Source organism: Neophocaena asiaeorientalis, unplaced genomic scaffold, assembly GCF_003031525.2.
Source record: "Neophocaena asiaeorientalis asiaeorientalis breed wild unplaced genomic scaffold, Neophocaena_asiaeorientalis_V1.1 scaffold20, whole genome shotgun sequence".
Classification (NCBI taxonomy): Eukaryota; Metazoa; Chordata; class Mammalia; order Artiodactyla; family Phocoenidae; genus Neophocaena; species Neophocaena asiaeorientalis.
Window position 1 is genome coordinate 256611 of NW_020173387.1, and position 25924 is coordinate 282534.

A 25924-nucleotide genomic window follows, 5' to 3' on the forward strand; every position below is an offset into this window, starting at 1 on the left:
AATTAGTTAATATTTATCAGCAAATCATATCACATTCCATGATTTATTACTATAGCCCTGTCTCACCACTCCCTCACTTAGTCTGGACTCCTTGGCTAGGGTCATTACATGGAGTCTTACACTCTCCCCTGGCCAATTACCAAAACCACATTTAAAAAACATTATATGAGCCCTCTCCTTAAGCAACTGGCTTCTGGGGGCAGAATGAGTACATACAAGCACATTCTTAAATATGCTGCTTAGAACATCAGATTATCGAAGGAGATGGACCCTATGATTTCACATTCCAGGGGCCAAAAGAGTTATGAAACCATGAGACCATCAGCATCTGATCAGCAACATTGTGGTTTTTCCCTTGGGAGAAACCCCTCGCAGAGAATGATAAGCTAGAAGCAAAGATAATTAGCAACCGGTAGAACAATCCTCCACAAAGGGTGCTGATTAGAATGGAGCAGCATCCACTTGGAAGAAGGCATCGAGCCACTGGAATAGGCAGAAATGCACTTCAACATTTTAATCGATATTTTGGAGAAGATAAAAGAGGGAAGGCTAATCACAGCATCACATCTGTAGAAGCCAAAAAGCTGGGTGCACGGCAGAACCAGTATCCAAAATATCCACAATGGGACAGTGATGGGCTGAGCACAGCAAAGGGAGACTTCACAGGGTTCACTGGAAGGAGGGAGACTTCACAGGGTTCACTGGAAGGAGGGAGACTTCACAGGGTTCACTGGAAGGTCTCTGACCCAGAGAGTGCTGGTTGGCCCCCAATACTCAGTCTTTTAACCTCCATGTGACTAATTTCTGGTCCGTGAAATGTACGGAGTGTTGGGTGGGAGTTCTGGGAAGGCTGCTTGAAGAACTGACTTGGCTGGGAAGTGCATCCTTTTGACCCTTCAACCTTTTCTCTGTCTTGTAGCCTGTGATGGCTTGAAGGAGCTTGTGCAGTCACCTTGGACCACACTGTGACCTTGAGGGTGGAAGCCCGGCACTGCTGATGACACTGTTGAGCCATATCTATAGCAATCCACACCTGGCTTTCTGTCACACGATAAAAAAATTCATGTTTCTTAGGTAGTGAATTAAATGTCTATTCTGTTTAAGCCACTGTTACTTTTGGTCTCCATTTTCCTCAGCTCAGTACATTTCCTATCTGTTATGAGTTGAATTATGTCCCTAAAAAGATATATTGAGGTCCTCACCCCCAGCACCTGTGGATGTGGCCTTATTTGGAAATAGGTCTTGGCAGAGAAAATCAAGTTAAGGTGAGGTCATACTGGATTACAGTGGGCCCTAATCCAGTATGACTGGTGTCCTTATAAGACGAAAAGAGACACACTGGGAGGAGGCCACGTGACTGTGGTAGCAGAGACTGCAGTGACGTATTTACAGGCAAAAGAACGCCAGGGATTACCAGAAGCTAGAAGAGGCAAGGAATGATTTTCCCCTACAGGTTTCAGAGGGAGAGTTCCCTATGGTGCCTGTATATCAGACTTCTAGCTAGCTTCCAGAACCATGAAACAGGAAATTTCTGTTGTTTTAAGCCACTCAGTTTGAGGTACTTCATTACAGCAGCCCTAGGAAACTAATATAGTACTAATGGAGTCTTACATTACGTAAAAATAAACCACTTGGGTCTCAGAAAACCTGATAAGGCATGGCTTAGCAATTGTATGTGTCGAGAAATTATTATCTGTTTGAGCATATGAAACACTCAAAATGAATCAATGCTGTGAATATGGATACCAAGAACGTTAATGCAACCCTAAAAAGACTTCAAAGAAATGTACTACCTAGAAAAGTTGGCAGTGGCAGGTTTATTCTGCTCCATACTAGTGCTAGTGAGAGCTCACCAAGTGCTGCATGCAACTTTTCTGAAAGCAAAGCACTAAAGAAATGATTGAAGATCTAGGAATACTTGGCCTAGCAGGGGAAAGCTTAGGAAGACAGCTACCTTCCAATATCTAAAAGGTTCTCAGAAAACAGGCAGAGAGTAGGTGCTTACTGAAGGCAAGAACAGAGGAAGGATCAGTCTAGCTTTGTGTAATACCATTCAACTGAACTAGGACCAACAAGGGAGGCACAGGACACAAATTTAGGTCAAATGTAAGACCTATCTAGCTAATGAAAATAAAATAAACTTTAAAAGTATGTTGAATGAAGCAACCCAAGTGTCCATCAACAGATAAATGGATGAATATATTGTGGTATACCTATCCAATGGACTATTATTTGGCCATAAAAAGGAATGAAGCACTGCCACAGGTTACAACATGGATGAACCTCAGAAACAAAGCCAGACACACAATGTCACACGCTCTATGGTTCCATTTATATAAAATATCCAACCTAGGTAAATCCATAGAGACAGAAAGCAGATTAGTGGTTTCCAGGGGCTGAAAGAAGGGGAGGAATGGGGTGTGACTGCTTAATAGGTACGGGGTTTTCTTTCGGGAAAATGAAAATGTTTTGGAACTAGATAGAGGTAGTGATCACACAACACTGTGAATGCAGCAGTACTAAGTGCCACTGCATTATTCACTTTAAGATGGTTAATTTTGTCGTGTGAATTTCACCTCGATACTTTTTTAAAAAATGAAAAAAAGTATATTGAAAAGGAAGGCTAGCATCTGCTCAGGCTAAGTAAATCTGCATGTAGAATCTAGCAAACTCTGCATCAGAAAACAAGCACAGGAAAATCAGAGCAGAGAACTCCAAAAGGCCCTTCGTGGTAAAAACCCGTCATCTACTGGAGGGTAACCCATGACTAGATACAGATGTTTAAGACTTTCCATCACAGTCCCAAGGTTCTCTTCCTGTACAGCTTATGATTACTGCCTTAAGAGACCACAACTATCTTCATGTTTTCAACTTATGCAGAAACAAGACACTGCCCCACGTAGCCTGGCAACATTTGCACTGTCTCTAACCTACTTTTTAAATCAATAATCCGTCAGCCACAGCCATTTTGAAATTGCAACACACAATGATCACAAGTTCAGTATTTCCCTTCTCCCTTGAAGGCCAGAGTCCTATATGGTACCAATGTTCCGTTACAAAAGATTTTAACAATTTTACAACTGAGGATAATGTGAGACACACTAGGGGTATCCCACAGTAGGACTAGAAGTCATTTCAGTGCCTTCCTCATGAGGGGTCTTCAAGAAATTTTGTCGAACAAACTAAACTCCGCCACAGGGCTCCTGCCCCCGACAGCGTCACAAGTAAATGTTTTCTTATCAAGTATGGATTCAAGTATGGCAATGTTAGTGAGGAAAAGTTTAACTTGGTTTGAAATCTTAGTTCGATTAAGGAAAAACCAAAACAAACAAACTAACGCTTTCTTTTTGGTGAATTACATAATACAGGATCCCCTGGGGGTTCAGCTCACTAGCCATACAGACTTGGCCACCTTAAGAAGTAAAAAACCACATCCTTAAAATAAATATATATTAAGAGAATTATTCTCTACTTGGGTAAGTCTTGTCTCTATTGTCAGTGTGAAAAAGGGTTCTATTCACTTAGGAACTTACACATATACTGGAGTTTTCATTCCTGTATTTATCTGCACTTCCTATGTGCAGAGGATGCCAGAGAGTATATTCCTAATAACCAGCAATTTGTATACTGTTAAATTGCCGTGAACCTGAAAAAACTTAACTGATTTTTTTAAGGTATCTGAGAAGACAGACATGTCTAAAACCCTGAGAACAAAACCATCCCAGCTTTCTTTCTTGTAACACTGGCAAGAGGAGCCAGAAAAAGAGCCAGCTCTCATACCCCAAGTCAATTCTGTAAAGTACTCAAGCCAACTGCAACTCAGGGCTAAAGGAGAGATTTATCATGTGAGGATGAGACTGGCACAGTAAGAGCCAAGTACTTTACCATCAAACTTGATAACATATTTAAAGTCCCCACTAGTCAAACATTAGGAAAGTCTGCTGATTTTGTCCATGTGGATATTCACAAATGCCTATTTTTGCCCACAGACATCAATTTTACATAATCCATGTAATGCTGAACTATTTTTACAAATAAGGAAGTGTCCTGTTCGTTGCTATGTCCCTAGTCCCTAGCAAAGTGCCTAGGATATAGTAGGGGTTTAATAAACTATTATTAAATGAAAGTAACGTATGACTGAGACACAGCAACCCAGAACTTAAGACCCAGTTAAGCATAATCCTGCAAAATAGACCCTTTGGAAAACCCTGTGGTAATTACAATGATCCTGTCCATCGCACTACTGATTTTGGAGCTACCTTGGAACTATCTCTAAAAAGATGCAGCTTTTTCCTCCTACTAGGAAAGCCCAGGAACATCATAAATAGAATTAAGAGATTCCCCACTCATTACCAGCAACTGAAAATGGACTGCAAAAGAGTGGGCTGAGTCCCACCGTCAAGGTCCCTGTGAGGAATGGCGAAGAGCAGTATCACCAACCAGGATGCTCTGAACCTCCAGTTATTCCAGACGGTCATGTTCTGAGCAGCAACATGGCCTGAGCAGCTAAGCTAGGAAAGCTTTTCCCTGGGAAGAGTAGTTGATAACCTTGGTAAATGCCTGCCTAACATGCTCCCATCTTGAGGACAAGAAAATGAAGGGAAAAAATACTTCAAAATGCATGTGTTCGTTCACTCATTTAAAAAAGGGTCATAAATAATAAAAGATAACCTGATGTATTAAAGCACTACCAGTAACATCATCGGCATTTACTGGAAAGTTACCGATCTACTAGCTGCACACTTTCCTTTCACTTTCTCTCACCAGGAATGGAATCCTAAGACCGGCTGACTTTCTAAGAAGTAATTCAGTTTTCACTGAACTTGACCTGATGAGCTAGATGCTTAAAAAGTCTCAAAGGCAGCATCGGTTCATGAAGCAAGGTGATTCCCCTGGAGTGTACAACTGGATTGATGAGTCACACTAAATATATATACTTTTGCTTTCTTTTCGCGCCTGCTGATGCACATCTTAGGATGAGACTGACGTAAAAAGAATTCGCTATAACAGCTAATTCTCACTTATGCGTTCCATATTTTTTAAAAAATCTACATCCTACTTTGCTAATTACCAAAGATATACTAAATAAGGCAAGGAACATTTTATACCTATCAAATTAGTTAAAAATAAATTAACGATAATGCCCAAATGCTGCAAAGGCAGTGGTAAAACTGGTACTTAAGTTGAGATAATCCATTAAGAAAGTAATGTGGCAACATGAATCATGTCCACATTGTATTTATGCACTTAGATATGTACTGTTGATAAGAAATATTTGGAATAATAAATAATTTAAGCAGGAAAACATTCATCACAATTTTCTAGTAAAGGGATAGCGAAATTGCCTAAAATGTCCAACGAGAGGAATGGTTAAATTTGTGTTTAAAAGTTTTGGTACTGAAAATTAACTAGCAACACACACAGATGCTCGGAAAAAGACAAACATGATACAAAAAGTGTATCTTCATTATGACTGAAACCACATAAAAAATACACATGGATATGCAAAAGAACAAGGGTATACACAACAATGGTGGTAGCCCTTTGTAGTTCTTGACTTCTCGTTAAATTTTGTGAAATGATATATTATCTTACAATTAAAATAAAAACCCATGAGAACTTTAAAATATTTTTCTAAAACTAGCCTGTGTATCAACCCTTTTCAGTGAAAAGATCTGAAGATAAAATCTGGTTGTAAAACTGGCCTATGAGTTAAAAAATAAGTAAATAACAAGTTCCCTATTCTTACTCTCTTCGCACCCAGATCCTTACAAATCCTTGGACCAGATAAATTTGGAAAGTGAGGCATATTACAGTCCTGTATTGGTGAGGCAGACTTCACATTATCATTTTACAGGTTCCAGGACAATCTACAATAAGTCCTGTTTAACCTTGGCCAGCCCAGAGTTGGCTAGAAGTACTTGATCACAAAACCCTCTTTGCCTGGAAGACCTTCAAACACTCCTCTCCGCACAGTTTGGGAAATGCTGCTTGGGTCCATGATGCTCAGAGGGGGCGACAGAGGGAAGGCATCTTAATTACCAGTAAGGTGCTTCCAGACTATGTGCTCCCCAGATGGGAGTCACCAACGAGAGACTGCCTTATCCCTCAGGTGTATGTACTAAGGACGAGAAAACGCTTGAGAACTACTCCTCTGTGCTGCTACTTAGAAACAATGGAATCCCATACAAATCAAATAAGCCCTTTTTGGTATAGGTTTGGGAGGTTTTCTGGCCCCTGCAAAAGGGGTTCTGATCCAGTCCAAAGGTAACATAACAGCAGTTTCTACAAAGGAAAGTTATCTATTCTCTGTAATTAAGAAGTGGCAACCAAAGATATGAGTAACCCATGTGGGAACCAGTCAGCTTCTCTTTTAGATATAAATATATACTGTTCATGATGTGAAAAATAAAGCATGTATCTTTTTGAAGTCTGGATATTTTCTTAAATACATGTGTGCAGGGTGTCACCACAGGGCATATACCAAATATCGACTTCCCAGAGCTAAGGGAGGAGCAAGCTCCCCCCAACACACACAGACAGACAGACAGACACACACACACGCCTTGAGCATGATACGACCGTCACCTCTGGTCGAAGTGTAGCTTTCATGCAGACTTGGCAAAGAGGTCCATTTCGGGAGAACTGAAGGGGAAGGTGCCGAGTTCGATTTCGACATGTTGGCTCCTCACAAATCAACCAGCCCTGGAGAGACAAAGGATGCTTCAGTCCTATCACCGCCATCAACTAATACAAATAAGAACCATATCGTGATCAAGACAGACTCACTGTGATCAAGGTAGACTCATTTCATTCAAACCCTCCTTAGAGATTCTGAAATAGCTCTCTACCCTTCTTTCCTGACGTGTTAATTTGATCTATGCCCCAAACATAAAAGTTAGGAAACTCATAAAGTTAAAAAAAAAAAAAAACAAATCACATGAGACGTTATTTTCTTTACTTAAAAGAAATCCCCAACCCCACCGAATACATCAAAACCTCCAAATAAAAACTCGTATGATTACATGCAGAATGTAAACTGATGGGTTTACAGGAAATTATAATCTAAATAGGAAAGCAAGGTCTAAAAGCTTTACACAAAGCCTAAAAGCAATTCACTATGGGCTGGCTTTAAGAAGCAAGTTGTATGGTACCAACTAAAACAACACAGAGAAGGGAGGGATTCATGTAGCTTCTACCTATCTGAGACATATAACTACTACCATACCAAAATACCCTGAACTAGAAAAGAGAATCAGTGGTTCTGAGTCATAGGCAACTGTTTGTTCCAATTCCTAGGGCTATTACCACATTTTCTTGATTTGAGGACATGGTTTTATTCACATTTTAATGTTTCTGAAACACAGACACCTTTACAAGTGACATGTATTTATGTTTCCTCCAAAAAAGCTGTTAAGAGCGCAGCTCACAATCGATGGCCCCTCAGAATTAAAGACACAAGATACTTTGCTTCAGCCTGTTCTAGGTATGGGGGAGACAGAGGGATTGTGGGGCTGACAGCAGCAGCTGGTAATACATTTTAAATGTAGCCTATAAAACTGAACATGAGACTAGTTTTTTCTTGAAGTATCAACTTAGGCATATTAATAAAGGAAACAGTAGCATTCAAGGAAACCATGTATGAAAAATGCAGGACTGAACCACCCCTTCATCATTCATTTGGGTTTGTGACACTATTTGCTACCTGAGGCTTTACACACTTGCGAATATCTATCAGTTAATATTCACAACCATAGCTGTAATTCATTCAATTCTTAACAAAAAATTTTAAAAAGCAAGCAGATAGGTCAATTACCATGTTTCGAGACAATAAAGTATTAAGTACCAGAATACAACCCAGAAGTTAAAATTATTTTTTAATTTTTAAAATATAATGTTCAAAAGCTACAGTTCTTTTCAGATGTTTTTGAAACTTGATTCCATCAATTTACGACAACTTCATGACTCACCAGGTGAGCTGCCAACCAGGGAGATGCTAAATTGTCACCTCACCTGGTTCTAAAGCAAACACCCAACTCTATCTCTGACAGAGTTACTAACTAAATGTCCTTTCAAATCATATAGAAAACAGATAATATAATTTGTCTAGACTTCCTACCAGTTATAATTAACATTAAAGAGGTCTTTTCTTCTTTGTCACCTCTCTATTCAGTACTTATTTGGGTTTGTTTGTACTTACTATCTGTTAATCTCCCTTTACAAATGACAACAATAACTAGTGCTATTATGCATGGAAATTAAACATGCTGATAACTGTGTGAAGGGAACTGGGGCTGAAAAAAAAATATTAGAAGCCTATAACTCTTTATGCCTCTTGTTTTATTTTGATAATTAAGCTTTTGGTCTTGGCGTATTTTAAATAAAACTCTTCTATGGGGGAAAGAGGCCCTAATCATATTCAATATATGCTTTGCTTCCATTCAGTTTTGTCAAGTACATTTGGTTAACCCTTTGTTCCCCCAGCAAATATTGACTGACTGTGCTAAATATACCTTTCAAGGAACATTTGAGCTGCTAAAAATAAATATGCCAGGCCTTTGAAAATATTCCATGATGGCGCAAATCTTACGTTACAAGATCTCACAGTGCATTTTGCCTCTCATAGGTGATAAGAACAAAGCAAAAGAAAACACTAACGTTGTATAAATTCCCTTTGAATTACCACTCACAAGGACAAAATTAAACTTATTTTCATCTCCAATTTGGGAAATAACATGCCGCCCAAAGGTACATTGCCAAGTCAGTGGAAGGAAAAAAAATTTAATAATGTGTAGTTCTTTGGAAGCCCAACCTATAAAAACGTTTGGCTTTTAATAAAAAACCCCAGAACCACTCTAAGGATGTCTGCCATCCAAATATGTCATTTTATTATGCAATGCCACATTGTCATAACCAAGAGTAATACGGTCATTAAGTTTTCCGATGGCTACTTTAACCATGTTTATAAGTAGAGGGTTCAAAAGAGGTGACTGCTGGCCTGTCCAATAGCAAAGCAAACCTTTACCAAAACATGCAAAACTCTATCACCTGTTGCTTTAGTCTCAGCATCACTAATTCCTTGAAATCACTGTGTATGAAATTGTGTCAAATGCTGATTGGTTCTGATTGCTAAATTATATTTCTGAGGCCTCAACGAAAATGGTTTCTGTCTGCACATGCTAAAAAGGGATTGATTTCCACTTGTAACTGAGGTGTTCTTGGTAGCTGCACCTTAAACACAAACTGCTATTCATTTGTGTACATCTGTATTTTTAGAAGGATGCACACACAGAAATCACCCACACCCGGAAATGTGGTGCATAGGAGGCATTCAAAAATATCTTTTGAAGAAAATAAATGAATAAAATAGAAGCAATAAAATAAAAATGCACAGGAGCAGATTTATGGAAAACAAGGAAAGGGTCTAAAATTCACAGGAGAAAAAAACTTCACAGTAGTTTTCATACTCTGGAATCAAATATATGATGGGTCTTTCTCCCATTCCCAATCAGTTACCAAATCTGTCCGCTGGCCTTATAGTCCCATTATCACCAACCTCACTCAAGCCCAGACCTCAAAACTGAACTACTATGGTAGCTCATGCCTGGTTTCCCTGACTCCATGCTCTCCCACATCCAATGCACAGACTTGCCGAGTGTAGCTGCCCAAGGCCTCTCCACTCCCATCCCCCAATGGTACACCTTCCATAGAGGATAAGAACACATGCTATGGTCCCATTCCTCCTTTCTCATCATTCTCTTACGCCAGCTCTTCCCCCCACAGTGGTGGTTTTCTCACTGTCCTCACCACTTTTTGCCTGTTGCCAACTCCTTGTCTCTGCTCATGCTGTATAACCTCTGCCTAAAATGCCCATTCCTTGAGCATCAACTTCTATTCCTCTCCCGTAAAATTTTCCCAGCCCTCAGGAACTTCTCCCTCTAGCCCAGCTGCCACTGAGCACACTCTGCTTTGCACTCTCCTGGAACCATCTTATTTTACCTCCCTAACTGGATGGTCAGGCCCTCAGGGAATGACCCACTTTGGATCTGGTAGTGTCCCACCCAATATCAAGCACAAGCATTCACACTCAATCAAGGAAACCGAGCTGAGGTTATGAAAAGGTTATGCACTTCAGTGTGGTCTCTCCCCTCCCATTTATTAATAGGTAATGTTGTATAAAGTTGCCAAACCTCTCTCTAAGCCTCAGTTTCCTCGTCTATAAAACAGGAGGTAATAATATTTACCCTGTTAGAGTTGTTATATAAGAAAGCCCACACAAATGTTCAGTAAATGTCAAATACTGTTATTATCCTCCATATGCCTCCGGTACTGGGGAATGTCAGTGCTGTACTTACAGCTGACAATGCATTATTCAAAATGCACTATTCTAACCAGGAAAGAACCTGGTCAGTTTCTGCCTGGTGTTATCCCAAAATGGAGAACTTAGGGATAACCCGTAAGATTAGGTGGAGCTGCTTCTCAATTTGATTGCAAAATAGTACAACTATGCAGAAGTGCTTTATTTTGGGATTTACAGAGATTTTCAAGAGACAACACGACACAGTACTGCAGTGACGTATGATTTAAACTGTAATGGCTCTCCAGGATTGCAGTGACAGGGTTACAGGGCGAGGTCTGCCAGCATGCGTGCTGTTACAGAGTTCATCGTATCATTACTATTTTTCTATAATGGCCATTAACTGCTCCTCTCCCCAAACTATATGCACTTTGAGAATACCAGACACTCTTTTCACCCAAAACCATTTATAAATGTTCTGGGGTTCCCGTGCAGTCACATTTTTCTGTCACAGAATTATCCCCAGTGTAAAACGGGTCTTCTTATAGACAGTGCACAGTATGGGCCCACAGCTGCTTTTGAAGAATGACATGTTGTGATTTGGGATTTCCAGAAATATCAAAAAACAAATTGCTTTCTGACCCACATTTGCACCCAAAACTGGGAGAAAATTTTCCTAAGATCTCCAGGGGAAGTTTTAGCAGGAACATAATTTTGCTTTTAAAGTTAAATCTTCTACACCGCAGCATGCTGGCATGTCAAAGAGTGATTATTAAGTCTCAGAGAGGTGCCAGGGTAGGAGACGAAAGAGCAAATCAGGAAAGATACACACATAAACTAGCTATTCACCAAAGTTAATACAAAAATATTTTTAACAAAATTATCAAACAAAACAAGTGGAAAGTGCCTCGTCGGTCAATGTTAAGAATTTTAAATATTATTAAAATTGATTTTTAAAGTAAGACATCTCTTTAAGTGAACAGTCACATGTCATTTCATCCAAGTTATTTGAAACTTATTGATCTTATCATCTGTGCAAGGACCAGACTCTGCCATCAGTTTGCTGAAAAGATAATGGAGCACTCCCAAACTGTTATGATAGGTTAGATGCAAACAGTGGTCCTCATTTAGACACAGAGAATAGCACTACAAGTGGAAAAATTCCAACCTCAGCAATTGTATATTACAGGATAAATTAGCAAGTTGTTCTGCTTTGCCTCGCATCAAATTCAATACCCTAGCCTTGTTATTTTAATTTGCAATCAGAAGCTGAGCATCAGAAGATGTACCTGAGGTACATTAAAGAGCCCCATGCAAGCCATCTTCTCCTGCTATACTGTGAGCAGAGAAAGCCAACAATTACCAGCAATTTTATTTTACCACTGTAGGACAATACTAGAACAGTTAAAACTGTCTCCGTACAAGCAACCAGGGAAAATATACTTGAAATGACTTTATACGGAAAATTACATTTTGGGGGAAAAAGTTCAATGGAGGACATGTATCTTTCTGTATGGGCAGCTAAAATCTCTCCTAGTATATTCAAGCCTATTCTATAAAATACTCTCCCTATTCATCCAACTCAAAAGCAAGCTACATTCTTAGGCTGTAATAGGTCACAACTAAGTACACAATACCTTGCTTCAGGAATAATTTTGCTTTGTCTGTCAATTGTCAACAAAGCACAAAGAGCTCATGCAACCCAGCCATGTACTGTGGATGACAGAGATCTAACAAAATACAAATAGTAAGAATACAAGATTTCTGAGCCGCCCTGTTTTCACTTTACGCGAGGAACTGAAAGCATTTTCCTCTCCACATTCCATTAATCTCTATTGTATTACAAATCTTTTCATAAAAGACTCTTTTTTTCCCCTACGTGAAGCTACAAGTGACTTGGGGATGTAATATTCCAACCATGATGAATGTCCGACTTTCCAACATGAACGGTTATAAATGGATGTGTCAGTTAAGGCATACAGTCATTTCAACAAGGAAAAAAGAAAGAATCAAATGGAATGAGATGGAAAAATGGCTACTCTGATGCTCACATTAATATTTTAGTGATGAGCCCTCTAAGAAAAATTGTTCATTACTTCCAACACGGCTCCGGCCTCTCAACTCCTCGCTCTTGAAAAAACATCACCTTAGGTATGTATACATACTAACAAATAAACTTCAAAAGTTAACTCAAGGCTTAGTTTCATCAATATGTACACAGAAAAAAAGACTGGAAGGAAATACTCTAAAAAGCCATCCGTGGTTATCTCTAGGTAGTTTCTTCTGTTTCTGTATTTTGTAAAATTTCTACAAGTGTATATTGTTTTTTAATCAGAAAACTGTTATTAAATGGGGGGTGGGGGAAGAGACAGTTTTGCCAAGAGTGTTCAATATAAGTGAATTACTAACACATCTGAAAAATATTTTGAGCTTTAACATGTGTTTGGTTGTTTCCAAAATGATTTTTCAGAGAATGGGCTTATGGGAAAAAAAGGCACATAAAAAACATTTTCTTAAAAATTTTTTTTTACTCTCAGAAATTTCAAGAGTAGGTCGATTTAAGCACATAAGCAGTTTCCAAATAGAAAGTGGCAGGGCATGCATTATTAGTATTACAATCATACATGAAATTAAGCTACTCACTAAAATGCACACAGCCTTCTATGGAATATGATTTGATCTCCAAGGGTAGGTAATAAATCAGTTTTAAAGAGAGGTGCTTTGTTCCTCAGGCCTCTTCTCCTGTCTTTATTCCGTGTACGAATGGATCAGCTTAGATGTCCAGGGTAGGGATCAAATAAAAAATTCAATCAGGAGGGCATGCCTAGAAACTTATTACTAGCAGAGCTTCTTTTCTTTGCTCAAGTCTAGCTAAAAGTAATTTTTATTGTTCGTTTGTTTCCAGGCTATTTATCGGCATGGTTTAATACGATATACCTTTGGGTACTGAACAACAAATGTTCAAACTGAACTATCTATGCAGTTGCCTCAAAGGGCATCTTAAAATCAGAATGGACTTCAAACCATCACCAGGCAGTGTTTGTTCATTTAACTTTAATTATTTTCTCCTTGAGAATGGTACTAATGAAACTGAATATCTTTCATGGTTTCGAAGGACCGTCTGAATAGTCTGTAAACAGAACTAAGGGTAGACGAGAGATCTGGCTGAGCCAGGGGGTTGCTAGGTGATGTAGAATGTAAACCCACAAACTTGTTAAGGTTTGCTTTGCTTTCATGCCACTTTCACACACTCTCAAAAGTTTTGAGAATTGATTTTTCAGGTGGCCATTAAAAAAAAAAGAAGAGAACCCCCCCCTCCGAAATACTCCCCCAAACGCTCTGCCAGATTCGGAAGAGTTGAAATCCATCTGACCTTTGGCTGTAACCTGGGAAACTTTTGCTTTTACGTAAATGTAGGATCGTGTACTTTATGAATGCCATCACCAAAGAAGCAAATCCACAAAAGTGGATTTCCAAATTTCAAAACGACATGTCTAATCTTTTCTTATTCAACTTGGAATAAAATAAAGATTTCTTTCCAGAAAAAAAAACCTGTGACCACAGCTTAGAGGGATTTGGGGCACAAAACCCACAACCCCATGGCAAATACCTCAGCACAGATTACCGTCGTGACAGACCTCTCGGTTTAGCCCCTGGAGGCTCTCTTCTGGCCTATACACCAGGTCTCACTGCCTGTAAGGCTTCTCCCTGCCGCCCCTCCCCCAAGCTCCTTTTTAAGTAGCTGATCAGAGATTGTCCAGTAAGAGCACTTTATTAGATCATCAGGCAGAGGGGTTCACAAGTACTGAGAGCAATGGGCTCAAATGCGGCACATCAGTTTTAATAGACCAGGGGCTACTAGTAAACTGCAGATACTGCTGAGAACTTTCCATGCACTGAACTCTTGAAAAAGCACCGTCTCTCCAGCTTAAATGCAGCTGCCTCTTTCAATGCCGCAAATGGGTAAATTTGACAAAAAAGCCACCATTAAGACTACATGAAAGGCTCAAGACAACATCCTTTCAATGCTTTGTACTTCAGTAATCAGATGTACTTACTCACCCCCTCCCCCAAACCCGATCAAGAACTATTTCTGAATGGTAGGAAATAATTCCACTTTGTACATCTTTTAGTTAATCAAGACTTTCTATTCAGCAATTTGACCTTTTGTTCAAAACAGGATTATCAGTTTTTTCGCCAGTTACCAAGGGCGACTCGCATGGTGAACATAATTGCAATAATTTGCAAAACACCATGGCAACCCACATTACAACTAGGTAAATACTGGGCTTTTGTGCTACATTGTTATTTTCAGAGATGCTGAAGTCAAAGAACGAATGACAAATGAACACAAAATTTATATTTGCTTTGTCTCAAAAGAGAAGAAAATTGATAACAAGAATTGGGGGGAAACGGACTACAGCTGTAATTTCTAACTTGATTAATTAGGATGGTAACAGTCCTTAACAGTATATTCAACAAACAGCCCTGACTTCTTCTCTCCACCCACCTCTCTCTATACCACTACCAGTATCCACCCCCATCCCAGACAAATTTTTTCAGCTTGGAGAACAAACATCCCCCATTTGCTCTTTTCTTCAACTTAATGGAATCCTTAATTGCAGAATATTGTTCTCCTGCTCTTCACGGCAATGAAAACGGAGAGAAAGGAGGAGAGTGCCAGGGCAGACAGGGAGCTACAGTCATTTTTTTCCTGCCTCTTTTGGACACCCCAGGCCCAATGATGAGACGGCATTTTTCTGGTATCAGCAGCTGTTTCGTAGCAGACAATAAAGTAAAAACTATTTAGCTTTGCAGAAAAGCCACTTCTTTCCTCTTGGCAATACAAGGTAAGTCTACACGGCGAGATGAAGTTTCATAATTTAAATGCCAGAACGTAAGATGAGAAAATAATGATAATAAAAAAAATACATTTTTCCTGTAAAGAAATTATTAACTGTGGTTCTGTCCAAAAAGCTGTTGAAATGCATGTGTTTGCTATCTGGGGAAGATGTTTGACAATACCACCCGTGTGCTGAAAGCCACTTTATACTCAGAGAGCCCAATTCACAAAACAATTTAAAAACAGAAACTCAGTACTCAGAAATTAACACAGAAATCAAAATCATATTCTTTGTAAACATGGTCTGGAAAATAGTATTATCATCCCTTCTGTAATAAATGTGACGATTAGGAAAGTTATATCAGAATTGTTTTACTTAGGTATGAAAGGCAGGTTCTACTTTATAGTAAAGGAGCAGTTTTTTCTAAGAGGCACAAATTCTGCTGTAACACCTAGCTTTTTGGAAATTATCAAAATTGACTTTCCCATGTAAAATGTAATGTTTGGGAACGAGAAAAGAAAAATACACAGAAAGGGTTTACAGAAGTTATACAGCCGAGATCGCGAAAAACAAGAAGCACCAGATACACTCTCAACACAGCCCAGCCTGCTTTCCTCCATCTGCTGATTACAAGGCAGAGCAAAAGCAGTCTCTCAAATGATCTGCATATACAGTCCTCCTAACTTTTGAAAAATCAAATGAACGTGATACTGTAATGGGTCCATTTTTATTTCGTCAGGTCTGAAAACTCCCAGATAGATTTCTAAGATTCAGCTTAGAGAGATCACAATATAACATTCTTCAGAATATGCCTCTGAAATTACAGATACTGTGATTTCTCCTGATAAGTAAAAATCGAAAGAATGTGACACGTTAACTCCTTCTCAGTCAGTGACAACCTCTTTACACTTGGAAAATATATTTTATTTTCTGGCTTAGTTCATTCTGAATTTACCATACCTATATTCAATGCATTCCTACCTAAAGCCCAAACGTTAAGAGGAAATGGATTCTTCAATGCCAAATGATAAAGGGTTCAACAAGCTGTATTTTTTGATCAAACAGACTTGACGACAGATCATAAAGTGGGCCTAAAATCGTCATGACACTTGAACTTATAGCTAAGAAACCCTGTTTATAAATGAAATATTTTAGAATCTATCTGGAATTTCTTCACTTATAATATTTTACTTAGTATACTTGTTCCCTCCTGTCCCAACCTTTTGTAGCTTCTATGGCTTTTGTGGTTCCTGTGGGGTTTTTTTCCCTTTTCTCCTCTTTTTTTTCTTCTTTTTTCTCAACTGGATAGGATGCTTCTTGACTTCTATTTGTGAACTGCAACATCCAACCCTCTATAACGCCAATAAATTACTCAAATCAAGAATGGCAAATACCAAGCAGGTGGACTGCATTCCATCTCCAACTCCATCCCCACAGGCGATATAGGATGAAAACTGGTACTCAAAATGAAACCCACCTCTGCTATCCCTGCCCTGAATCCTGCTTGCTCTAGAATTCTCAACTCCGGCTGCACAGTGGAATCACTAGGGGAACATTACAAAACAGATTGCTGGGCGCCACCCCGGAGTTTCTGACTCAGTCGGTCTTGGGGGGGGGTGCCTGAGAATGTGCATCTCTAACAAGCTCCCAGGAGATACTACTGCTGCTGCTGGTCCCAGGACCACGCTTTGGGAACCACCAGTCTGGGGTATAGAATGGGCATCAGGATTTTAAAAATCTCCCTGAGTGATTCCAATGTGTGGCTCTGGCTGAGATTCACTGTCTGTGTGATTCTCATTCTCTACTGTTCTAAGGGAACTACTGGTTATTATCTTCGGAAGAATGAAGTTTATAAACAGAACTGTACTAAAAAACTCCGCCCTCTCAACTCTTTCTCTTTCAACATTAACTCTTTCTTTAGATACTATTGATGTGATTCTCTCTTTTACTCTTTCGAAGTTCTCCATGTGCCATTAGAATTCTTAGCAAAGCCTCATACTGGACGTAATTCTATTAGAACTGACCAATTCCTACCTGGTTTATAACATGTATGTAGCTTAGTAACATTCTTCCCTTAAACAAACCAATAAACAAACCCTTACTCTAGCACTGACAATACAGTCCCTACGATATGAAGTGCGCTTCACTTAGGAACACAGAATTTTAAGAGTGCTGGTGAAAATTGTGTCTCTGAAAGCAAGTGCAATTCCATTTTTGACTTTGACAAGTAATATGAAATATATTTGAACCCTAAATTTTAAAGTTGGAAGGAACTTTAGAGCTCTAGTCTAATCCTTCACATTCTATCTGAAGAAAATGAGGCCCAGGAAAAAGTAGACTCCTTGTACGCTGTCACAGCAATAAGCTGCAGGGCCACCTGGGTCTCTGAACTTCTAGTCCAGTGCTCTTTGCTCTCTGTACCTACTCTGCTTAGTCCATGAGCCAAGAGCCATACGTGGTTCCTGAGTACTTGAAACATGGCTAGTCCAAATTGCGCTGTGCTGTAAGTGTAAAATATACAGCGAATTTCAAAGACTTAGTCCCAAACAGGCAATATAAAGTATCCAACTGATGTTTTAAATATTCATTAGATTGAAATAATTTGAATATAATGGGTTAAGTAAAATCTATTACACTACAACTATCTCTCCCCTTGTTTTTAAAAATACAAGAAATGTATCATATACACTGTGCTAAATCTTGCTTTTCTCCACTTAAAAGTAGAGGAAATTATACCCTCTAAGCATAGATAGACCATCAACGTTCTTATTAATGGCGGCACAGAATTCTCTTGTATGATTGTAATAATTCAATAAATCAGTCCTCTTTTGACCAACAATTAGGTTGTTTTTGGTCTCTTACTATTACCGGTAATGTTGCAAGGAATATTCTTGTACAGTACCTTTGACAACATCTGCAAGTCCTGCATATCTGTAAGGAGAGATACCCAAATTGGAATTGCTGAGTCAAAAGGTATATTCATTTAAAATTTTGAAAGATGTCACCAAGCTGTGGTCCAAATAAGGCGTACCAGCTTCCACACTGCCCAACAGCGCATTCGAGTACTCCTTTCCCCGCACCCTTGCCTACTGATAGGGCTACCTATTATCTAACTTTTGGATCTCTGTCATTCAGATAGGTGAAAAATGGTATTCGTTTGGACTTCTGAACTTAAGAGTGAGCTTGAACATCTCTACCTATGTTTATAAGCCATTTGCATTTCTTCCTCTATGAACTGCTTGCTCCTGTCCTTTACCAATTGATTTTTCTACTAGGTTGTTGGTCTTTTTCTCCTTGATTTGCAAGACTGCTTTATATGTGAAGGAAATTCGCCCTTTATTTGCTACGCAGGCAGCTACATTTTCCCTTGTTCATCATTTCTCTTTTGACTTTATGGGGTGTGTCTGTATATGTAACTTCTGCCCTGCAGAAATTTTTATTTTTTAATTTGTAGTCAAATTTATTGATAGTTTTCCTCTTTGGAGTCTGATTTTTGTGTTGTTTCAAAAAGTCTTCCCGGGCTTCCCTGGTGGCGCAGTGGTTGAGAGTCCGCCTGCCGATGCAGGGGACATGGGTTAACTCCAAGATAATTAAAAATATCCATTACTTTTATAGTTTCATTTTCTAAGTCTAAGTTTTTGAGGCATCTGGAATTTGTTTTAGTGTAGGGAGCAAGGAAGAAATACAACTGTATTTTTTTTTTCAAGATTGACTATTCCCTACTGACACGAACCACCTCTTTATGTAATACCAAGTGCAACTTTTAGATATATCTCTGGACTTTCTCTATCGGCTCCATCAAAATCAGGAGAGCACCAAAAGACTTTAATTACCCTGAACTCCTAAAATTTTTAATAACTGGCAGGTCATCTTCTTTGTAGGAATTTTCCTGCAATTGTTTTTTAATGGAGGAAGCTTTAAATTTATGGATAAACTTAAAAGAGAATGATCCTAAACTGCTGAAAAGTCTTAGCCAAGAATAGGATATACTTTTCCATTTACTCAAGTCTTCTTTTAAGACCTTCAGTAGCATTTTAAAGTCTACTTTATATCTATATGTATCTCACAATTCTTGTTAACTTTATTACTAGGTATTTAACCTTCTTAGTCATTACTGTAAATGGTATTTAGTTCTTCCATTATATTCTCTGATTGTTGTTGGTGTAGATCAAAGCTATGATGTTTTAATAGTAATTTTTAACTAGTGACTTTATTGATTTTTTTTTTTTTTGGCCGTGCCACGCAGCTTGGGGGGATTCTCAGTTCCCTGACCAGGAATTGAACCTGGGCCTCAGCAGTGCAAGCCCGGAATCCCCACCAGGGAACTCCTCCTAAATTCTTTTTGTCTATGTTAGATTTTTGGCTGATTTCATTAGGTTTTCAGGGTTTGCATGGATCTGTAAATAATGATAATTTACCTCTTCCCCTTCCAATTTTTATATACTATTTCTTTTCCTTGTCTAATTACAGTAGCTAATTCTTTGAAAACTTGGTATTTGGCAAAATTTTCTTTGGGCTGCCTCTGGTATCAGATTTCCCAAGAACCTAGGGCTGTGGACCCAAAAACTAAGCCATCAAAGGATCTCTGCAACTGGAAAAAATTATATTAAAATCACTATAGACCTTTGGCTCAGAAGGCCTAAAATAAACTTTGGCGCCGAATTTAATTTAAACATTTTAAATGTTGACTAAATACTAAAATAGTTCCTTTTATATTTGGGGAATTAGTTCTCTTAAAAGCTCCCTTCCCTAACACAGTCTTCTTAACCAATCACTTCTCCTGTCTCTGCCTCTAGCTAGATGGTGTTCAGGTCTGTTCTAACAAGAGACTCCTCTAATTCTGTGACATAATTTTAAAAAACAAACATGAGGTTCCCCATAAGTCTTCATGATGTATCCATAAGTGAGGTTAGGACAATGCACACAAATTCCTATCACAGAAAGTATTTTCTCTTAACTAAATCTCATTACTCCACCATTATTACATTGGGATTTCATGTTGTTATCGTTTTCTTGCAACTGCTCCTGGCTGAGTAGTAAACCTCAGTGAATATCTAGAGTAGTGGCTCTCAAAGTGGTCCCTGAACCAGCAGCAACAGCATCACTTGGGAACATGTCAGAGAAGCAAATTTTCAGGCCCCACCCTAGACCCAGAATCAGACACTCTTGGGGTGGCATCTAGTAATCTGTGTTTTACTAAGTCCTCAATGGTGTGGCTGTGATAAGTGGGCATGTATTTATAAAAATAAGGCTTAATATGTATAAATCATGAGGCTAAATGGCATACTCTATCAAGTTGTAAAACACAGAAGCCAGGCTGAGATAGAGTGCTAGCAAGATGGAAGAAAGGGGAAAAAAAATTATCCTTAAAAAAATCAGCTGCTAATCCTGACATTTGCCCTCTCAAAGCCCAAAATACTCTATGCCCTTCTGAATACTTAGATTACTAAGGATTTGAATATATATATTCCCAGGGCCTACAATTTCTAAACTGCAAGAAGCATAAAGACAAAACCTCTGAAGAAAATACTGTCCACCTTAGCAGCTGTTTTCGTGCGTTACAGAAACAGGTTCAAAGAAAACTTTAGATTCAGCTCCCCAGCTCTCCTGACCTTGGTCTCTGAATCTTCTAACTAGCCCCTGAATCTATTTTCATGTCTCACCCATCTGCAGCAAGCCTGACGTGCCTCACACGGATGCTGAGATGATCTTAGGCAGGCCTGTCCATGCACTACTCCACTGCCCTACTTGTGACTCCATTCTGGAGCTTAGGAGATGCTACTGGGAAAAGATTCTCTTCAGCTCTTCATCTGACGTTTCATATAATAAAACTAACGAATTTGACTTTGCTGCGTAAGTACAGTCACTGAGTGTTCCTCCAGGAAAGCAGGAAATGGAGCTGGAGTAGGCCATTAATTAACTAAAACCAGAGAAGTCTACCTAATCAACTCTCCTTCCCTGGGAACATGCTCAGAAGGCCTTGTATATTAGAAGCCAGCAGAGATATTGACATTTCCACAAGTGGGACTCCAAAGTATCGTTGAGGAAGGAAAGCCCTTTGCAACAGAATGGGTTTTTATAAATTTCGTGGAGGAAAGAAGGTCTGAGATACTTCACTAACTGGCCACAAACCAGACACACTGTTACCGATCACACAAAAGCCTCCAGCATCAAGGTAGTCAAATACCTGAGGCATTTTCCATGCCAACATGAAAGGAGGAAGACTCTCCACTCTACTGCTACATTTACTGCATCACAGGAACATCAATGATCTCAGAAGGATGTGGGTACAGGTACCTGGAGTGGAGATACAGCTGTTCACGTGTCTGGCAAACTGATTCCCTAAGCAGAAAGGATCTGTCCTTCATCCAGCCCAGCTTCCATCCTGGCTGCCCTCACCAGGAACGTCATGACCAAAATAGTATTTGAAATGACTTTTAAAGAGAAAACATCCCCATCTCCCCCAGCCCCAAGAGAGCTGAATTTTTCACACATTTGTATGAATTAAATTTAATATCAAATAATTAAAATGAACACTTCTTAAGGGCAAACAGCATGCTGGACCTGTATGTAAAACATCATTTCAATTGTATCTCTGGGGGAATGGATATTTTGATCTGGGAGACCTGGAAAGCAAGACAGCGAGCATGGCCCTAAGTGCTGGAGGCCCAGACATGCCAACATGAAAGATTAAGGGTATTTTGAGGATGGAGGAAAGAAGGGAAGAGGAAGAAGAAAGGGAGACACAAGGGCATCCGCAGGCCAGTCCCTCAGCCCCCAAGGGAGAGGATCCTATCATTCAGCTTTGAACCCCCGGGGCCTGAAGTAATGTGTCACACACTGTAGAAGCTGAAGAAATGTTCTTTCAATTTTAAACTAATGCAATTAAACTTTATGATATCAAGGGCAATTTGGACTGGCTGAACACTCTAGCTTCCCTCAGGCTAGGTTGCTGGTGAGAATCCAAAAGCCCTTCCTTTGCAGGAGGCCGATAAAGAAGCCCTGTGGCAAAAGAGCAGGAGCCAACTCAAAGCTCTCCCCTCATCTCACTGCAGGCCCCTTTCACCTGGGGAGCCTTTGGGTGTGCCCCGCTTGGATACCGCAGTAACACCTACCCACCCTCTTCCATGGGATGATACATCATGTGGGACCAAAGTCTTAAAACTGCCTGAGAACTGCAGACTTGTGAACAAGCGTAATTCCCACGTACATGCATTTCGGTCTTCTTTCCTGACAACATACAGCACAGTGTTGTGGGCTTTTCTTCTTGAAGGCATATTTAAAATATTTCATCAGAATGCTGCGAAACCATTGCCTTGTGATGAACTCTTAGGGATCCATTTTACTTGGAAAATGGAGAACAGTGCATCTTCTCTATGTCCTTTTCACAACAGACAACTCACTGATGATTACATTAATTAAATCCGAATAGATAACCAAAAGGTAAGTTTTCTCGGTTGACGAAAGATAAATATCAAGTGAAATTACATTTTTTGAAAAATTATGCTTGAAGTTAAAAAAAAATCCCAGGGCTTCCCTGGTGGCGCAGTGGTTGAGAGTCTGCCTGCCGATGCAGGGGACGTGGGTTCGTGCCCCGGTCCGGGAAGATCCCACATGCCGCGGAGCGGCTGGGCCCGTGAGCCGTGGCCGCTGAGCTTGCGCGTTCGGAGCCTGTGCTCCGCAACGGGAGAGGCCTGCGTACCGAAAAGTAAATAAATAAATAAATACAGGAAAAAAAAAAAATCCCAATAACCTAAATGGGAAAAGAATAGATACAGGTATATGTATCATTGAATCACTCTGCTGTACATCTGAAACTAACACAATATTGCTAATCAACTATACTCCAATAAAAAAAAATTCCCATCATCCACTGGGTGTCACCAGGCTTTTCTGCTGGAAATCAGAGTTCTCAGAGAATTCCAAGTCATTGCGACTCTCCCTTCCCCTCAAGGTTTCTCAAAGTGTACAACTGTGGGAAGTAATGCCATGTCTCAAGTTGTTAATCCCTGGAAGATTTTCAGTTCCATTGTACCATGAGCAGTTTATGAAATATTTGAGAAGTATGTAAGCCCTATCTGAAAGCTCCAAAACAATCCGGAACATCATCTATGCTGACCGAGGAATGAAAATATGAGAACACAACCTTCCACTAAACAACCAAAATGACTCTCCCTGTTTGCCCAAGAAGAGAAGCCCAGCATTATTTAACCTTTTCCCTAACATGGACGACATTAAAAAAACACTTCACTTATGAATTTAACAGACTGAAAGTAAGCTTTAACTGGAAATGCCACAGAGAACTGCCATTATGTTCATAATTCAACTTTGTGTTATTCAATACAACCTAAGGGGCAGCTTTTGTAGAGCACAAAATATGAACTGCACATTTCTGAAAGGTCATGGGAACACTAGGAGACAAGAATAAAGTGAATTAGTGAAAATGAATTGAGTGCAGATTTTTGCATTAGAAGTCAAAGTTAATACAGTTATTACAAAAAAGTTACCATCAGTCTCTCAGAAACAGTGAGCTGTACATTATAACTTACTAAATATTTCATCTAAGAGTTTGGAAATTTCCCTCCACGAGGCATACAAAAGGTTCTCCTTTCCCTCTGTGTGTACAATTTGTTGTTTACCTTAAAAAAGAAATTTCCTGAAAATGCATTTTCCTTCTTTTTAAGAACCCCAGTGACTCAACAGCTAAAAATGTGGAATCTATGAGACCTAAAGAAGATTTAGGTCGATATTAAATTTTATTTTCATTACCATTAAAATATATTTTTTCAAGGTCACTATACATGTTAATGTAAATTAGTTCTTTAAGAAAAGCATGCATGAATAATTTTTGGATAAAATAAAACCTCATACTTTGTAAACGTTTCACGTATTAAAAAAAGTACAGAAAGTCATTTCAAGTTGAAAACTAGCTTACATTCTTTCTGAAGAACAAACACATTAAATTAAAACCTCAAGGCCAAGGAGACATAAAGGAAAGACCAAGTTCTTATAACGGTGTTTGGGAGCCAGGAAGCCATGGTACAAATGAGACTAGAATTTTCTAAGTAACTCTAGGTCAAAAGTATACTCATTGGAAGATTATTTCCAAGCTAAAAACTTCATGAAATAAATAAAAACAAAGAGTGTAACACTGTAATTCACAGAAAACTGGAGGATGTCCTGTGCATATTTTTAAAAACCCATTAATTGGAAAGGGGGAAAATAATGAGTCATTTTGTTGGCAAACCTACTAAAATTTCCAAAAAAAAAAAAAAAATACTGGATACATGACAGACTTGAGTAAAAATCAGAAATGTCAAAATGATTAAATACACAAATTTCAAGAAACAAAATCAAAACAGTTTATTGAGATATTAACGATATATGAAACAAATATAAAAAAATTTTACTTAAGAGCTCAAAATATTTTGTTTATTTTAGCTTCATATTCAAATTAGCTCATAATCTATATTAATATTTTAAATCAAATGGAAAAATTACTTTGTCATTAAAGCAGTACTTTTGGGCAAACCTAGTCTATTTTACTAGTCTATTTTAAAATAACTTAAGAAATAAAAAGTATAAAGATAAAAATCTTAATATGCAGTTTGGTAAAGTTCAAGTCAGTCTTTGAACAACACGTTTATCTATCCAGTAAAGCTTGTGTTAATGCGATGTAAGAGTTTGGCAAATTCAACTTTAATGGAGCATAAAAGTGCTTCTGCTTGAAAGTGAGATCATTTTTAAAAATTCAAAGCATGATCACTTTTTCTTCGTAGGAACAATCTGATACAAGCAGCAAAGCTTAAATAAACTAGAAACATTTCAAATGATCCATAAAGGATTAATAAGCACTGCAGGAAGTCCTATAGGCTCAGCGTATACATTTTCCATCTCTTCCCCCCATGATGGGCATGATATGAAATTCTAAACAGAAGTGAAGTTTCAAAGTCCCTGAATGTTAAAGGGCTCTCGTGTTGAGGTGAGAGGTCGCAACTTAGGGCTCTCTAATTTGAAATGGATCAAAATTATGATGGTATTAGGACAAGAATCATGCAAATTCGGACATTCAATTAAAAAGGTCTTCTTGCTGAGGGTAATAGCCAGTGGTCAGAAGCAAAACTAAGGCAAAAGGGATAGTGGTAAGCTACAGGCCACTAATATAACAAGAAGAAAATGACAGCTATTATTTTGGCAGAGATAATCTATGCTGAAACACAAAACACACACGCACACAATTTCTTTCAATACAATTTTCTTGTCTTCCCACTGACTTCTATGATTACCACAGAATGCAGGGTTCTAAACACATTTCTGAATTGAATCCTCAATCAATAATAGTAAAAACTTCAGACGGAAGATATGGGAAAATGCATTATGGCATTAGTAACTGTTTCCAAAATAGGCTGAACTTATCAATATGCACAGAAGTTGATAAGAAGAAACCTCAGATACCTGAAACATCATATTTCTGTCACCCCAAAGCTCAGTCATGTTGCCTGTGTCCATCAAATCAAATTTTTTATTCTTAGGTTGGGCAATCTTCTTTCCTAATCCTTCTAACTACAAATTCTTCAAGAATAAATATACCTCAGAAAAAAAAAGTCCCTGCTTTAAATACAAATATAAACAGCTCCCCCAAAGTCACAAAGGCCTATTTTCTATGAAAGATAAAATGCCAAATTTTCCTTACCTATAACCATAATTACAACTTGGCACGGAGTCCTAAATTAAAGTCAGTAAGACCATCATGGCTTTTTTTTTTTTTTTTTTTTTTTTTGGG

General features: G+C 38.8%; 1 protein-coding gene across 3 annotated transcripts in view; it reads right to left on the minus strand.

Moving 5' to 3' along the window:
* Positions 1 to 25924, minus strand: part of POLA1 (DNA polymerase alpha 1, catalytic subunit) — a 295300-nt gene that overhangs the window by 94264 nt on the left and 175112 nt on the right. For 2 of the 3 annotated variants that reach the window (XM_024746622.1, XM_024746620.1), the window contains one exon: positions 6589 to 6705. The exons of the other annotated variant lie outside the window; for it this stretch is intronic. In XM_024746622.1, the coding sequence (XP_024602390.1) occupies positions 6589 to 6705 (117 nt within the window). The remainder of the gene's footprint in view (positions 1 to 6588; positions 6706 to 25924) is intronic. 3 annotated transcript variants of the gene reach the window in all.